This window comes from Melanostigma gelatinosum (genome assembly GCF_949748355.1).
Source record: "Melanostigma gelatinosum genome assembly, chromosome: 15".
Lineage (NCBI taxonomy): Eukaryota > Metazoa > Chordata > Actinopteri > Perciformes > Zoarcidae > Melanostigma > Melanostigma gelatinosum.
Window position 1 is genome coordinate 6,004,305 of NC_136648.1, and position 17,513 is coordinate 6,021,817.

Consider the following 17,513-nt stretch of genomic DNA (forward strand, 5'->3'; position numbering starts at 1 on the left):
AACATGCTGGTAAAATGTTCTGCTGTCTGAATTATATGCAAAAATAGCGAGTTTTTAATCTCTCACACCTGAGATCTGCAACAAATCTTGAAAATGTTTGATGCACAAAAGCTTACACGATATTATATGACTTGTTATCATCAAAACAATTGTACTCTACTATTGCCATTATTGCTTATTGCTAATACTACACCATTTAGGGTTCTCCCTACCATCACATCACAACAACAGGTTACCGTTACTTTACACTCTTCGAAAGCTACCATTCATAATTCCATTCCAACACAAAATCATCTCAGTAAAGAAATAGTAAACAATGTGTCATTACACAACTTGTATATTTCCTTTTATTTTATCCAGCGATATAAACTATGAACACATTTCAACAAAACTGGCCAACTAGCGCTGAAACTTGTCAGCATCACTTCCCACAACCCATCACAGATAAATAAAAAATAAAATAGATTTCTTTCTTCATAACCAGCTCAGGCTATGACACAAAAGTCATGCCTTGGAGAAAACGGTCTGAATATCAGGTCCTTTTTTTCCGTTTAAAAGAGTTTGTTTTCATTGTCAAGTGGCTGAATAATGTTTCCTACTTGTTTCACATTGTGCTGTCATCTTTAGATGCATGTGCTACATTTATGTACACATGTTGAATGTATTGGTGTCTGTGTTTATAGGAGCCTTCCGTCGGGTCAGCCCGTGGAGGTCAGAGGTGACCATTGAACCATCTTTGGCAGTGTTTCATTTTGGCACACAGAATTAACAAAATAATCGCTCACATGTTAAGTTCAGTCATAGATAATAGAACACGTTTGGTTGTTTATGTTGCTTTATTTTGGTGTTACAGAGTTAACTTTAGAAATCTACTACAGGCTGTGAGACAAACAATACTTGTGTGCAGTCAGTGGAAAAACAGATGAGGTAAAAATGCTACAGCGTTACAATTCACAACACTGTTTAAAAAAATGTATTTCTGCAAATATATACTTTTACTCACTAATATGTACATAGCATGAAATAAATAATTATAAAAAAACATCCAATTTTAGAAATCTATAAAAAACGCAAAAACTAGTTTGTACAAAACTTTGGATTTTAAGACTTGACACAAAATTAGAACATAAGCAAATTGTCCACACAAGCAATCAATCACATATAAAATGTACAGTAATAAATGCAAGAGAACAGTTCTCGTACGGATAATGGTTGCTGTGTAATTTATTAAAGATGATTTAAAATGCGAAACTGCTCATGACTGCTCATTAACATTTTCAGTCAGGTTGAAAAATAATTATGAGTGGGAATTTATAGCCTACTATACATGCCTGAGATATTACATTGTCTGTAAACAATAATTCATCAGTGACTTTACACATCTCTTTATAGTCAAGGCTATCAGTGAAATGGCACACACTTTTTACAAACATTATTATTCTCAGATTTCAGTCGTTTTTCACTTTCCAAATAAATAAATACTGTGTTGTATTTCTATTCAAATTAAGGGAGAGCAACATTAATCATTTTGCCCTGATGTTTTAGCATGACTACAAAACCACAGGAAACTAAAATAACATAAAATCTATTTTGATCTATTTGGTTAAAATGGGATTTACTGTATGCAAGAATTAGTCAAAACTTCACATTTCTTTCCAAACTACATATCATAGATTTCTTTCACAGAAAGAATCAACACATGCTAGAATATACAAATAACACAAATGGACAAAGTATGTAAGGACCTAAACCCACAAACGTACACAAACACACAAATATTATCTTTACTTAGCAGCATTAAAATAAGGGAAGTATTGATAGTTTCAGTGATGCTGCTCATTGTTTAGTTTCGGGAACAAGAAGCCACAGCTGAGAAGCATCTCATGCACAGGTTTTGGTCATCATTTTATCACAGCTGCGAATTATACTGCATTATACAGAGCTTATATGACACACCTTAGTTTGCGTTTTGTTTGCCATTTGTGTTTTATTTTACTCGGGTGAACAGAATTTAACTCTATTTAATCAAATGTCACAATAAAGGAATTTCACGTGTGTTTGAATGAAACAAAAATATAGTGGGAATATCCCTTTTATAAATAACAGTTTTCCCCACACCCAGTCACATGAGACATTGCTAATACTGATAAAAACAAGGAGAACATGCTTCATATTTCTCAATGGGACACAAGTGCTGACCTTTCAGATTCATTTGCAGCTCTCTGACCACTGCAGACTAACAGGAGGGGGGGGGGGGGGGGGGGGGGGTATTTTCTTGTCTTTGGTCATCACTACGATGTTGTTCAATGCATTGTTACTCTTAAGAAAAAGCTTCCAGTGTTTTCAGGTGTGCAGAATGTGTACAATGTTTTTGCCAATTTTCAGTTGATCACGTCTACTCACGTCTACTCTCGAGATAAAATGAGTCATTTAAAGCAGATATTAACTCGTTAGCGTAAGAATTTGAGAACATGTAAACACATTGCAGCATAATAACTACATTCACTCAGGTGCAAGTGCATTCTTACCCAAACATAAGTAACATATTAACAATGTAAAGAAACTCAGTCACACAACGATGTTAGTTTTCAGATATACACATACAAACTTAAAATGTTGAGGATGAGAATGCGTGCTGTCGAGTGTCTAATCTTGTAAATCGCTCATAAATGTTGTCACTTTTTGTGACAAAACCAAGTTATGATTACACATTGAAGAAAATGTGACACTTTCACTATTTGCCCCGTAGACTTGAAAGCATTGGCAGTGCTGGACTATTCTCAACAAAACTAAACTACTTAAAACACAGAAAACAAAACAAAAATCACCAATATGGTGTTTGTCAATGAGCCAACAGTACTTTCCTACGTCAAAAAACTCTTTCGTCATCACTACAGATATCAACATTGTTGTCATCATCACCATCTCAGCACGGCTCATATGGATGAAGCTTTGTGATGTCAACATCTACTCAACCCTTGATCACAGCAGAGTCTGGCTCTTTTTAGTGTTGCAGCACAAAACACAAGGGCCGTCAAGTCTGCCACTGGAGTCCATGGACAGGTCGGACAGCTTCACAGTCTCTCATGTCTTGTAGACGAGTTGCTGTATTCGTTCTTCTGCCTAATTAAAGTCTTAACATTTTGGCGGAAAAGGCGAAAACCAGATGTCCTTATTTGCAGGTGTGCACATCGTAGTCTCTCACACACTCCTGACAGCTGACGTAGCAGCACCAGTGGAAGATACAGTGACACTTCTCCTTTCTCTTCTCAGTCCTGGTGTTGTGTCCCCTGCCGCAACAGAGGAGGTCGCACCCGTCTATGCCGTGGGATGTCAGGTTGCAGATGCGATCGCGGGTTCCAAAGGAGCCGGTTTCAGGATTGGGGTCACAGAAATTGGGTGAGCTTTCATAGTAAACCAGGTCGCGCTCTGTGGGTGGTTTGAAGTAGTTGTACTTGGGTCTCAGGGTCTCCACCCATCCGCGGGACTCCTTATGTTTCTCTACCACCATCTCTGATGCACTGTCATATTTATCCTTCATGTAGTCGCCAATTACTCGGAAGTCAGGCTGAGACCACCAGCACGTCTTGACCTCGCAGCTGCCCGACAACCCATGGCACTTACATTTGAGGAACATGTTGTCGTTGAGGGACTGAGAATGAAAAAAAAGCGTGTTGGTCAAATATCTGAATGAAGAAACAACTGCTACAACACAATCAGTAAAAAGAGCTTTTTTTTAAGAGAACTCACCATTCGTCCTGCCTCGTTGTTATGGCGGTTCATGGCTGAGCGTGCGTCAGGGCGATTCTCCCTCGCATCAGCAAACTCTCGGGACACCATGCTCCCAAACTCCACATCCTCGCTGCAGCCACCCCACTTCCATCCCTCACCAGGGGGGCCCTTGTGGCGTGTGTCACAACCGCAGATGGTGGCTGAACCCTCAGCGCAGGCACGGGTCACTGCAAATGCCACTCCCGCCGAGGCAATAGCATGAACAAATGCTGACTCTCGAGTGGCTGGAAAGACAAATTCAGATATCTGTAAGACATAGAGCATTGGAAAAATACTCGGAGGCAAGATCCTGCACTGTGATGTCACGTGAGTAATGTGCCCCTAATGTGCTCCTAATGCTATTTTCAGGATTGAATTTATAGAAACGTTGTAGCTGTAATTGCTAGGACATGTAGGTCACCGCCTGTTATGTAGATATCTGCTTGTATCAGGTCTTGTATGATTATATAGGCAAATCATTTTCGACACAAGCCAACATGAAAACATCAAACAAACTATACATAACTGTAGAGTTGGCTACACATGTTAAAGTTGTATCTACCAGAGTGTGTGTTCATTCAGCGCAGACATCAATCATCCTGTCTCTGAATAAGGCCAGCAAGTCCTCTATGCCTCTGTCTGACATAGCTAACTGATGACTCAGAGGGATCAGGATCCTCCAGATGGATGAGAGGAAGAGACGGGCCTGACAGGCCTATAATTAAGGGACTCAATTAAGCTTTTGAAAGGTTAGGAAACTACCTCAGACTGTGGGGACAAATCATAGACACAACATGGAGATGGGACTGTAATGTCCAGATACGCAATCCCGAAACAGCATTTCGCAGTTAGATAAGATGAGACGTTTTGAATGCTTCAGCAGAATTCGTTATAACAGGGATTTTGCCTTGATTATACTTGTATGGTCTTGCACAATGACAAGAAGAGAGACGGAGAGAACAAGATGAAGAAAATGGAAACACCAGGCGTCAATATGAATTGAACAAACAGAGAATAAAGAAATCGACAGAGGGTTAAAGATCAACACTGACATTTGGGATCGTGTGCGTGTGCATGTGTGAGATAGATAAAGTGGCAGTGCATGCTTATCTCTAAAGAACAAGAACAACGGAGGGGAAAGAAAAAAAAGAATGAAGGGAGGAGTATAAAGCTAAAGGGAGTAGGAGCTCCTCCCTTACAGCAGGTTCCAACCAGTTTGAGGACTAAAGGGCATTAGGAACAATGATGCAAGGGAAAAGGTCTACTGGCATCCTCCACCACAAGGCCGCCACCACCCACTTCATACTGCTCTTGTACACCCACAAGGTTACTGATGTTCACAATACATCTGAACCTCTGCTCTCCTTGCTGGAGTCCCGCTTACATCCACCACAGATCATTTCACTTGGATATTGTAATATTGTTTTTGCAATCAAGGTAGCTGAGGGCTGTAAGATGTAAACTACAACATTAGCTGTTTCGGTTTCAGCTAAGTTAGAGTATTCTCGGCAATACAAGACTGGATCATCTGCATAGAAATATAGTTGATTTGAGCGTGTCCCAGAATATTTTTCAGTATTTATGAAAAGTGTGAAGATATGTGGACTGGACCCCGGGGGACTTCATTGGAAACATGACCTTGTGGATGATAATGATGGCAATGATGCTGCAGAGCAAAAAGGGGAGGAGGAGTTCAAATGGGAGAGGAAAGAGGATTATCTCTAAAATGAGCAAAAGAGAAGGATCAAGGGAAATTTAGTTTGTGATTAGATGAGCTAACCTGAAAAAAAGATTGTGACAGCACCGCTCTCTTTAATAAAGTCTTCAAGTGCCTTGATTTCCAACAAATACAGAGAATATTAACCCCAACAAAATGTAGTCCTTCACATGATATTATCATTATTTACATAACACAAGACGAGTGTTGATGCAAAAGTGTAAAAGATTAACTGCAATCAAGCATATCAGTTTATATGCCAAGCAATGATGCTACTGTCCACAAAACTCCTAAACTCGTATTGGCTGTGCAGAATCATTCACCAATAAGCTGCAAATGTTTCAGTCCATAAAATCTGTTGTTTTTATTCTAACCACTCAACCACTAAAAGTGTTTTTTAACACAGAACACAGATGGTTTATGAGACTCCATATACTCCTCAACACCAAAATGTGAACCTGGTGCCAATTTGAAGACATATTTTGAACCTGGTGTGTTGTTGAAGCATTGTCCCGTAGTATCAAAAAGGCAACTAACATTATACAAAACGTTCAAATTTCGAAATATAGTTTTAGAACTTCTAGGATATACAGCCGTATACACCTGTAATAACATTTACTTCAACTGGAAACACCAGCTCTTACAATAGTTGCTCAGCTTCTCTTGATTTTACGACCAATTTATGGTATTTCAGGACACAATACTCCAACAATGCTCCTCCACCAAACTTTGCCAGACCCTGGCAGGCCAAGTGGTCCCTACAACCTGCTGGGGGGTTGAATCCCCTATTGTGCTGCCACTGTCACGCTGTGTTAGTCCCACAATGGCCCCAGATATTTTATATGAAATTTGCCCTGGCCAGTGATTAGTGGGGACCAAGTTAAGTCATAGCAACAGAGAACTATGCATTGGCTGGACCCCGCTTGTCGGCAGACGGGGAAATCCCTATTCAAATGGTTTAATAAAACAATCTAAAGGGCGTGTGAATGGGGAAAAGCACTTTCTCTCCTGCTTAATCTCATGGTTGCGAAGATATTGTGCTCGGAGCAGTGCCCAGCAGGGAGTGGGGCTAAGGTCCCCCCATCAACTCCATTTACCACACCCCTTCTTTCTTTCTTGCCCAGAGTTAATGATATACTGGTGTGCTAGTTTCCCTCCCCCAGCATGCTGAGACATACGTCTCATGAGAAGCACAGACCTCTTAGCTCATCCTAAATAGTTACACTTTCTCATCCTCAGGTCATAGGTCGTAACCCACATCACCTGACCTTTTCCCAGTTAGTTTAGTTGAGACTGAATGATTTAGGTTAATTTATTAGGTGGATTTCCTTGTATACAGAATGCAGGCAAGGCAGAGGTACCTACAGGGACTGTACAGGGAAGTTATATCAGTTAGAGCTCCAACAGTATGAACCTTTGCAATACATTTCAGATGCTTTACATATTACGTAATAGGAGTTTCCTGTAAACCTCACCTGAATGTAATGGTTTCAAGTAGAATAGTGATGGTGCATGTCTATACCTGTGTGGGTGGCAACACCTGCAAAATTGAGACTGTCCACTTTTTGTAGCAAAGTTGCCGTCACTAATTCTATCATATGACTTATAAACTGGAGCCTGATTATACCCATGTAGTTGGTAGGTGTTCTGTAAATACAAAGAATGCAGGAACAACTCTGGGATTGGCTCCACTGACTAACAACACCTGCGGAGCTTTCTATCACCGTTCATCACAGGCAGATTCCAGCAGTGCATGTTTTGACACTTTAGTTAATATAAATTAATGAGTGCTGACGCAGACATAGCCTGCAGCTAGGGTTCGTGATTTGGGGTGTGGAGTGAGAGACAAACGTAGAGAGAGAGAGAGAGAGGATCTGGCCATGTGGAAGGGAGAGAGGACAGGCACATACTTCTTAGTATGTGCTAATTTTAAAGACAGGAGTAACTTAACTCTTTCATGTTTTGGTGCTTGAGGTTGGGAATGGGTATGCGTGACAATGTACATTTAGATGGTAAAGTGTTTGTGTATGATGACATTTAGCATGCGTATGTTTGTGCATTTGTATTTGAAAGGAGGATGTGTCAGTGATCAAAGCATTTCTCCACAAGCAGAAACAGCAAAATGTCCCTTATTTTCTTTTAAACTACAGTGTCAACTCAATTCCCATAATGGCCTCCTCTCCTTAAAGGTCCATGTCTTTCGTTCTTCTGGTATTTATCCAGCGCTTAATCCACACCTATGTAGAACAAACTTCTAATGTCCTCAGTGAAGCTGAGGAGGACATGGGCAGTGATGGGCTAACTGATAGGAACTAAGCCTCTGAAGCCTAAAGGCGCCTTCTCTTCCTTTCAGCTTTGGCCCCCAAAAAGGCAGGAGGAAACCGACACACAACAGTCTGAAACGCAGACAAACAGACACCAGTGAGGACAATGGCCCCGTTGCACAGACAAACACCGGCATCAATCAAATCGAATGAAATGGAAGCCCTCTCCTACTAAGCCCTATCAAAGGCCTGTGAGCCCCTGAGTCACTCTCATTGGCCTCTGACAAAGGCACTTAATCCAGCCACTTTGACCTCTCACATTATTAAGGGCCTCAGTGACCTTAATCCAATCAAAATGATTTACTAAAGTCCAGTAGCTGCCTCCTCTTTCCACTCAGTACCCCTGCAATTAAGGGCCTGGGAGGGGAGGCAATGGGAGAGATGTGGTGGCATTTTGCACCACAAAAGGGCTCGGATTGAGAACCCCTATCGTTAGCCACCTACTTGAGCTCAAGCCTCTTCTATCAACTGGCTCAGGAGTTCATTAAAAGCAATTGCCCTCACTAACCTCCAACCCTCTGTGTTTGCATCAATCTTCTGTAAACTAGGTGACAGGTTAAGATCCCTGACCCTCAACTCCTCTTCATTCTCAATTTTGGAGCTTGTAACTCAATTTAGAGTTAGCAAGAAGCAACACAGATGACAAAAAGAAAGCACGAAAAAGAACTTCCTGGGACACAAAATTATAAAACGGATTTGCTCTACTCCCTCAAGCCATTAAGGCAATACTTGGAAATGCACCCATGCACTTTCTTGCCGGGAGTCAGGTGAGAAGATTGATACCATGCATTGACATCTGTCCGTTAAATATGAAGCTACATCAGGCGGTTAGCTTAGCTTAGGAAAAATGACTGGAAACAGGGAGAGACAGCTAGCCTGGCTCTGTCGGAAGGTAACAGAATCTGCCTGCACAGGGGGGATTTCTGCAGCCTGATCCCGTAAGTAGACCAGAATTGACATATACTTAAAAGTCCTAATACATCAGCACAGCATCTAATGGGAAAAAAAATATTTTGAAAAATTCCAAAACTCCATTTACACTCTTGTGTAAGGCTCTTCAGATGAGTGTAAAGCAATCACAGGGGATTCCCTCCTAAAGAAAACTCAACCCAACAAGACAGAACTCACTCATCTTAATTGTGTACATTATTTCATGCATAGAGGCTGCTCTTGTTCAGTCTAAAGTCTATTTAAACAAGGATTTGTATGAGCACAATGAATGATGCACAAAGGGAGTGCAGCTTTTCTCATGCAAATATAAGACAGACATAATACAGAATTGTTAATGGAAGAGTTAATAAGCATTGAGGTACAATAAGTCTTTTTTTTTTAGGTGGTTTGAAGTAACAACTTCTAAGAAATTACCAGAAACATCATTTGGGACAGTAGGGTTAGACAGCATCACAAAAGTAAGTATTGTGGGTGTAATGTTACTTGCACTAAGACCATCTTTACATAGAATTAGATCTTACATGATGCAACTAGGCCTATTTATTTGTTGCTTTTTTAATTTGGAATATATATGTTGCTGTTATGTTTGTCATATTTAATGGTCATCTAGATTCTTGACAGCCTCTTACTTTGATTATTGAAATCTGACCCGTTTATGGGCAAGTAGCGCGATTGCAAATGCTTCCAAGAAATTGGTTTTGTCTGACCTTTGAAAACCCAGTTTTGGAAAAGGTGAACTCGGTTGATAGTTTTGTCTGTTAATCCCAAATGAACCAAGTAAACAGTGCCAAATGAAAACTCCAGGAATCTTTCGGGGGTGAGTTGAAACACGAATGTTGGAGACCTGTGTTTGAGGTACACCGACAGATTCTTTGCATGAAAGAAAAAGCAGCATATGTGCACTCTGATGCTGTTAAATAGAGCACACTGCACATCTTTTTTACAATTCACAAGAAAGTGATTGCTGTGTTTCATTACCTTTATCTAACACTGGCCCAAAAATGGCCAAATTGTCATTGACCGTGGTGCAGTTCCAGCGTCTCCCTCTGAACTGGTGCTGGCACTCCTGGATGCCAATCTTCACCCCCTCGGCCACACTGGGCATGATTTCCACGTAGTTCCGGCAGAAACGCAGCTGTTTGGGCACCAGACCCGGGATGCTGCCACAGAGGATGGGTTGAGTGCCCAGTGATGAGTACTGGTGGCCCACTGCTAGTGACCTGCAAGGAGATGGGAAGTCACAGTGTCAGTGCATTTTCATGATCTTTATCGATTGAGTCGACGTTTCTCAAGTGGAAGACTAATTTCCCTCTCCAGGTGCAGTGTAATTTTACGTCTGAGTTTCATTGTGTGTGTTTATTTGCTGTGTCAGATGCTACCATTAGGCGTCCATCCTTTATCCCTTCAACTACCCTCTGTGCAGACACCTGGCCTTTGTGTGTATTGAAATTGCAGCCCTGCTCCACAGAAGCAGGCGATGTTTCTGTCTAAGATGAAAGTCCACAATGCATCTAGAGGTCTTCATAGACTTTAAGCTGACACCTTGGAGAACTACACCTTGTTATTAACTGTCCGCACACTTAACAGGCCTTCGGCTTAGGGTAATAAGGGTGCAAACCCTACATTGAAACTTCAGAGAGTGTATCAAGTGTAACACAGAACAACCCCCCCCCCCCCGCTTTGAGGAAGGTATTCTGGGATACAACAAGTGCAAACTTGGTTCACTGATTACTGTCTCGTTCCGTTTATTGCTTTCTCTCGCTCTCTTTCTTTTCAGTTTCCTCTCAATTAGGACATTTAGTAGCTGGTAATCATAGAAATGGGATATCCATTGTATCATTGCATAGTATGTCATTTTGCCAATTTTAAGAAACATTTTGCTGCTCTGCACATGACATCTGTTTGCATTTCCACATCACAGAGAGCCTTATTGACTGATACTAAAGGTGGATAATTGGTTTGATTTGCATGTTAATGTTCATTAAATTACACATATAAATGTTGTGGCAGTATATATTAATTAATTTAGATAAACTAATATTCTTTTTTTCCAAAAATGTATAACCCGCTGACCAGAGCTGCTCAGTTTTTACTGAATTGTCACTAAAATCAATATTTTGATGACTTAATTATTATTAGCAGAGTTCCTATTATCTTTGGCAAGTGCTGCTCTGTCCAGACATTCTACATTTCACCTCAACTGTAATCTGCTGATCCTCCCCTGAGTGATACAGGGTTGAGAATAGTTGCTGTAGCTGTTGCAGAAATGCAGAGCTAGAGCAGGTGTGCTGGTCTTTTGCTGCTCAGTTAGCTCTCTATCTATTGACCCGTTCACTGTTGTTCAAGGACTAATTGCTGATCAACAAGATTACAAAACCTCCTGACAGTGGCCTCAGGCTGCTTCCTTTAAAAAGCTCACAGCCCAAGAAAAGATCTCCTCAGCCCACTGACCCCTGGCTGACCACATCTGAAGGCAGCAGAACACGTTGACATTGAATACTTCAATTGTCATTTTAAATTTAAAGGCTGATTTAACTCCATTCTCAATATCACAATGTATTGCTGTCGGTTTTTAAGGTGCGTGTAAGCCCTCCGCTGACAGGTGAGTGAACCACTGTTATTTCCCTCGAGCAAATGTCAGAGTTGTGTGTCACACTGTTTTTCTTCACGGATTTTCTCGCCTAACTTCGACAGACCATACCGCCCTAGTTAATCATAAATGAGACATTCAGTCAGCGAGCAATGACAAGTTGAAAATGACTCCAGAGGAAATCGTATTCGTCTGCAGTTTGTCTGCAGCATCCATCAGTAAACAAGGACACAATTTACACGATAACCTCTCTTTGGCCCTTGTCAGTCCAAACACCCTGAAGCACATCTTTCCCAGCAGAAACCTGAGTCCACATCCCAAACTGGTGCAGACTTTTGCTTTGCCACTAACACGCACAACAAACGGACCTGAAACTCTCAGAAAAAAACGTGTACAACAATTCATCAGAGGTTCAACAATGTGAGATGTTTACCGGGACTGAATGGAGGTGAAAACAAGCCCTTCAGGCCTGCATTGTTTTACAAGAAGTAGTCCACTGTCAGTCTGGCTTGAACCTCCTCTTCTCTCTTTTCCTCGACAAGGAAACATGTTGTGTCTCTGAGGTTTCCCTGGCATTTCTTGCATTGGTGATAGAGCACCAAATGTATCTCAACAGCAAAACAAACTGCAGATTAAAGGTCATGTTTGAGTTTGCTCTTGACCAGTCTTCAGTGTTCCTTTTTACTCCTCAGGATTCATCTGTGAGGTTTTTTTGTTGTTGTTGCATGCAGCCGTGTCACACAAAACCATCTTGACACATTGTGCTTTGGTTGCTCCACTCTTGCGTGTCTTTGCGTCTGTCTCGGTTGGGCTGAGTAATCCACGCCACCTCTTCCTGTATTAGGAAATGGTCCAAGAGATGACACAGGGAATGATCCATCAGGGATGATTCATTGAATGAACTGTGGTCAACAAGAGGATTAATTAATGTTGTTGAGGTTTATGTTGCCAAATGAACACTTCAGTGACAATTGTTACAAATAAATACTTAAGTAAAGCATCTATCATATAAAATGTTTGCCTCGGTACAGACTTTCCCCCTCTCATCAAAGTGTATCCAGCACAGGTTTAATGCATATTTCAGCAAGCCCAAGCAGGGTTCCTTAGAGTTACCACTTTACTTGTGGGCCCTGGGGCCTTGGAGCCGACTTTGACATCAAGAGAATATGTTTGGGAAAAGGAATGTGCGGCAAGCTTTCACCTCCAGGTATTTATCTTCTAAGGTGGGGTGGACTGGGGAAGGGGGTGGCGGGTGCAGCCAGGCTATGTCATGGCAGGTCGAGTAGAGACAGACGGGAACCTGTCTTAGTGCATATCCCTCTCCCCCAGAGACTACCGTGGCACAGAGGCTGAGTGTGATCCAGCTCCGATGGCCACTTGAAGCAAAGTACAGCTGAGTCTGTCAGCGAAACATCACAGGTTGCTTTTCACAGTAGCGAAAGCTCTTAGACTGCTGACACGCTGTTTGAGAACAGAGAGACAATGCAGCCGCATTGAAAGGAACTGAAAGGAACCACGTTATTTGACTTAGGATGAGTTGCTGTGATACAAAAAACACATCAGGATTGCGTCAAGACTGACTTCATTACTTTAGAGTCTTTGCATTAGCAGTGATACAGCAAACTTGCCACTCTTTTGCTTCTGTAGACTCTTCAATCAAAGACTTCACCCACCCTCCAGAATCAAACCATCAATACAGGAGTTAGTTCTTGACTTGCTGCAGTTTTGTCATGCCAGAATGGAAACCTGCCTTCCATTGTGTCATAACTGGGTCCACAAAGAAAAAAGAACAACTGTATGGAGATTGAAATTTAAGGGTTTTCTTTTTTTCCAGTGTGCATACGTGTGTCAATCAGCAGAGTTCAACATGGCACCGCACACTCTGGCATCGAAAAGAAAAAAATGAAAAATGAAAAACATGCATGTATCAAGTGATAAAACATAAAATTTGACTCAACATCAAGTTGGTAGAGCATCTGCTGCTGTGCACTAACTTTTAGAACTTTACTGATTTGGGTCATTTTTTCCCACCAACTGTTGTATCAGGATTTCCTTCCAGCTGTGCGTGTAATTAGTTTCTCATCAGTATTACCACCAGGAGCCCCATTAAGGGAAGAAGATTACACCCAAAATCTAAGCAAGACCATATATTGAATCTCTATTTAAAATTTATTTTTTATAAAACACACATTAGTTGTTAGTTTGTTGCTATCAAGACATTTGGGATTGATGTGTGTAGCTGATGGATCAAGCATGAAAATTGTGCAACCAGACAACAACTTCTAAAGAAGTTGAGACCGAATATTTATACAACAAAATGTATTGTTCAAAAAAAATAATGCCAATTCGTGACATTTGTCAGTTTCTTAAATATCGGGAATAATAAGGCTGCTGCACCGTTACTTAACAATCTCATCAGTGCATGTTCTGCAGTGACTCTGTGCTTCTGTTGTGTTTTAAAAAGAGAGAGCAGAAAAAATGCAAGAAAGACATTTGGAAAGTGAAGGAACTGAGATATACCCTGCAGCAAATGCTGCTATATCACGCTTCAAACTGGTGAAATTGTTTGAAGCCTTCAGTTATGTTTTGTTAAAAGTGAAAGAATTTCCCCTCATCTGATAATACAATTTAAAGGATTCAACTTCAACTGTTGTGTTGTCATTATTAGCATAGATAACAAAGATGACATAAAGAACAGACCATGCATTAACAGTATGTTTTACATGATCAGTTTGTCCCAAGCACTGAGTTTAAACCTTGGGCAAGATTTCATATTTGTTCTCTGCCACTTTGACCCCCCCCCCCCCCACACACACACACACACACCTACACACACGCACACACACATACACACCCACACACACACACACACACATACACACCCACACACACACACACACACACACACACACTTTGCACCTGCTGCACTCTGAATATAAAATCAAAATGCTCTCAGTCAAATTGCATCGTTCGTCCTGTAAATGTTGGTGTATTATAGCATTACAAATAAACTTACAATTCTTTTTTTAATTCGTTATTAGTTGTGTTTTCTACGGAGCTGTTCTTTGCTTTAAATCTTCTAAATAAAAAAGCGTCCTTTTCTCTCCTCATCATTTCACCTCAATACTCATGTCAAACGTCTTAAAACTACTTCATCACCGGAGCAGCTACATGTCCCGCTGCTGTCACAAACGAAATTAGAAGTATAACCACTCACAAGCTGACGCACAAACAGATCATTAGATACAACAAAAATATCACCATTCGTTCGGGGATGTAATGCGAATAAAAACTTACCACCAGATGGGATAACTTGCCATGACATGCGTAAGCCCACAGAGCAACAGGAAACATCCAAGGTATATCATCCTTAAAGTTTCGCTAAAACTTCTCCAGCAGAAAGCCTACATGCGCGCTCATGTGCGCACTGAGATTTTAACGGAAGATTTAGAAAAATAAAACAACGAATCCGCGCAAGTGGATTTTTATTTCTATGATCCAGAAACACTGAGGGATAATCTATCTTTCGCGACTACTCGTGGCAGAACTCGGGAGCCAAATATTAAAAGTTAAAAGCTGCTTGCTTTTTTTTTTTAGGACCCAATCAGCAGGTATTGCCAAAGGGGGAATTCTGATGATATGTTCCCTCTGTTGCCTAGTCAGGCAGCTTGAACTCAGACAACGGAATGACCTAATTTTAAGATGTGTTTTAGTGCTCATTGAGAATTGGTCGCATTAGCATGCAGTGTGTGTGATATATAATGTTGTTTAAAGGAGAGAGGGAGGGTCTGAGGGGTTTTAAATAGACATCGGAACCCCTGTGGATTGCGTAGCTATAACAACCTGTCCGGATTTCACTCCCTGGCTTGAAGCTTCTAAAATGCAGAAATAAATATGTGTGAATTGCTTTAGACTATTATTAAGGTATCCAGGCCTTTAGTCGTGCCTGTTTGCCATGAATGTAAAATTAGAAGTTGAGAAGTTTTACCAACGGACTTGTGGATTCACAATTAACTGAATAAAACCAGACTGAATTAATAAACTGCTGTTAGAAAGACATCCTCAATAATTTATTGATTCTTTAATGTGTGTAATTGAATCTAAAATATTTGGATTGAAGTCACGACAGTAATAAATTATGCTCTGAGATTTCAAAATGGAAAATAATCACTGATGTTAATGTTCTTGTCATCATATAAATTAGACGCATCCTGAGGTGAAGGTAAAAAGGGCACATTCGGGTCATTAATTAAAGAACGGTTTTTTTTCCTCACATGGTATTTCCGGCACTGTTATAACTGTGATGTTCACATCTTGAGGAGCCTAACTTTAAAGATGACAGTGTAGGCCTATTCCAACAAATGAAATTGGCCGCACCACTGAGTTTAAATGGCAGACTGTCTGTTTCCCTTTCTCAGTGTCAAGTGGCTGTTGATAGCTGATCTGGTAGGAGGTGTCTCCGTTTACCGGCACCGATGGTCACTTGAAGATTAAACAAACTATCCAAGTTGTGTAACTTCAGTGAGTAATGGGCTGAACAAAAAGACCATTTCTAAATTTAACTGAGTAACTAAATTAATCAGTTGTGGCCCTTTATCGGAAAATGAACTGGATTTTTTTGTCAGCTTGTGTTGTTGTCCACAATAATACAAATAAAATAATAATAATAACTTAAATTCTAAAGAATTTTATCAAATCAATGTTTCACGAAGACGTTTGTTTGAAGGGACTGAAAAACATGTGCATATTAATGAAGCCGAAGTGACTAATATGAAAACAGGACCCATTTTGATTCAAATATTTATAAATCAAATTTTATTTTTTATTTTCTCTGATTCAACTTTTCTATGAGCTTTTGAGTTAACGTTTACTTCACCTGTTGTAGATCATTTGTACATTATCATTTAGATGGTTATTCAACAGTTATTAAGTCAAACTCTCATTGTTCTGTAATTTCCAAAAAGTGTTCACATGCACAAGTCTTTGATGATTTGCCTGGAGGAGGCAAAACATGATACACACACACACCCTGAAGCCTAAAGATGTTAGTGCCATCCAGTGGAGATTGTTGCCCATTGCAACCTTAACAAAGACACGAAAACAGAGTACTGCAGAGGTTTATTTTCTGCTACTCTTGCTTTAACTTCACTGGATTTCATAGGGAAATATTTTACTTTTAGCTTGATAGCATTTATTTGACAGCTGTAGTCACTATAGTTTGCAGATTTTACATAGAAAAGCTATGATCACTTTATAAAATATGACGCATTGTTGCAGACTACATGAAGTAATTAAGGCCTCTGATCAGCTACAGCAATAAAATGCATCTGACAGGTCTAAGCATCAATAATAATGTGATAATATGTAATAATACAACTTGGACAGGATATGCAGAATGCTTTACGAACACTTCACGTCACCACTGCCTCCACAAGGATGTTGCCATGAATGGCTTCTGACGCTGATAAAGTTTTACAAGTCTAAAGAGTCTATTTTATTTAATAGTCTATTTCAGGCATTGTCACGAAATGTCCAAACTTAGAGTGAATGACAGAGGTACAGAGAGTAGCCGGAGGGTTTCGGCAGCTGCAGAAGGGGGAAATCTGGGAGTTATAGAGCAGCTATGAACCGGGCCTTTTCCCTCCCCAGTAGCTGTCAGCACCGGCACAGAGGCCAAGACTTCGAGGGTGTTAAATGCATGTGAAAATGTGATGCCTGTTCAACTATGCCCACTGACTGTAGATCATTCAGTTCAACGAGAAATTTAATAAGTGCTAAAATGTGTGTAAAACATGTTCAACTTCTACCATTAAAAAAATCAATGAAATTATAGTTTTATATGAAGCGGTCACACAGTGAATACACCTTTCCAAAGCAATCTATTCATCAAGCTGTAGACTGGGTTATGTTCATTTCATCGCCATCAACACGTTTCCCACCACGCTGTCTCTGCAGTCCATCCATCCAGGCCCCCCCCCCCCCCCCCCCGAGCAGACAGAAGGACATCATGGCACCTCTGTGTGCCAATGGTGACTTCACCGCGATGATGATGTCATTTAGCAAAGTGCCGTTAGCAGCGAGTCTTGTCATTGCTCTGCATCACAGGCCTCAGTCAGACTCCCACTGTTTGACAGAAAACAGCTACACCAACATAGTGCAA

General features: G+C 40.6%; 1 protein-coding gene across 1 annotated transcript; it reads right to left on the reverse strand.

Annotated features, from left to right (window-relative positions):
- Window positions 1–907: 907 nt before the first annotated feature.
- Window positions 908–14,773, reverse strand: wnt3a (wingless-type MMTV integration site family, member 3A; the record flags this gene model as incomplete). The annotated part of the gene is given in 5 exon segments (XM_079284339.1): window positions 908–3,652; window positions 3,751–4,016; window positions 9,742–9,983; window positions 14,651–14,739; window positions 14,741–14,773. Coding segments are annotated over 5 exon segments (1,110 nt in total). The 3' UTR covers window positions 908–3,172.
- Between the last annotated feature and the right edge of the window lie 2,740 nt (window positions 14,774–17,513).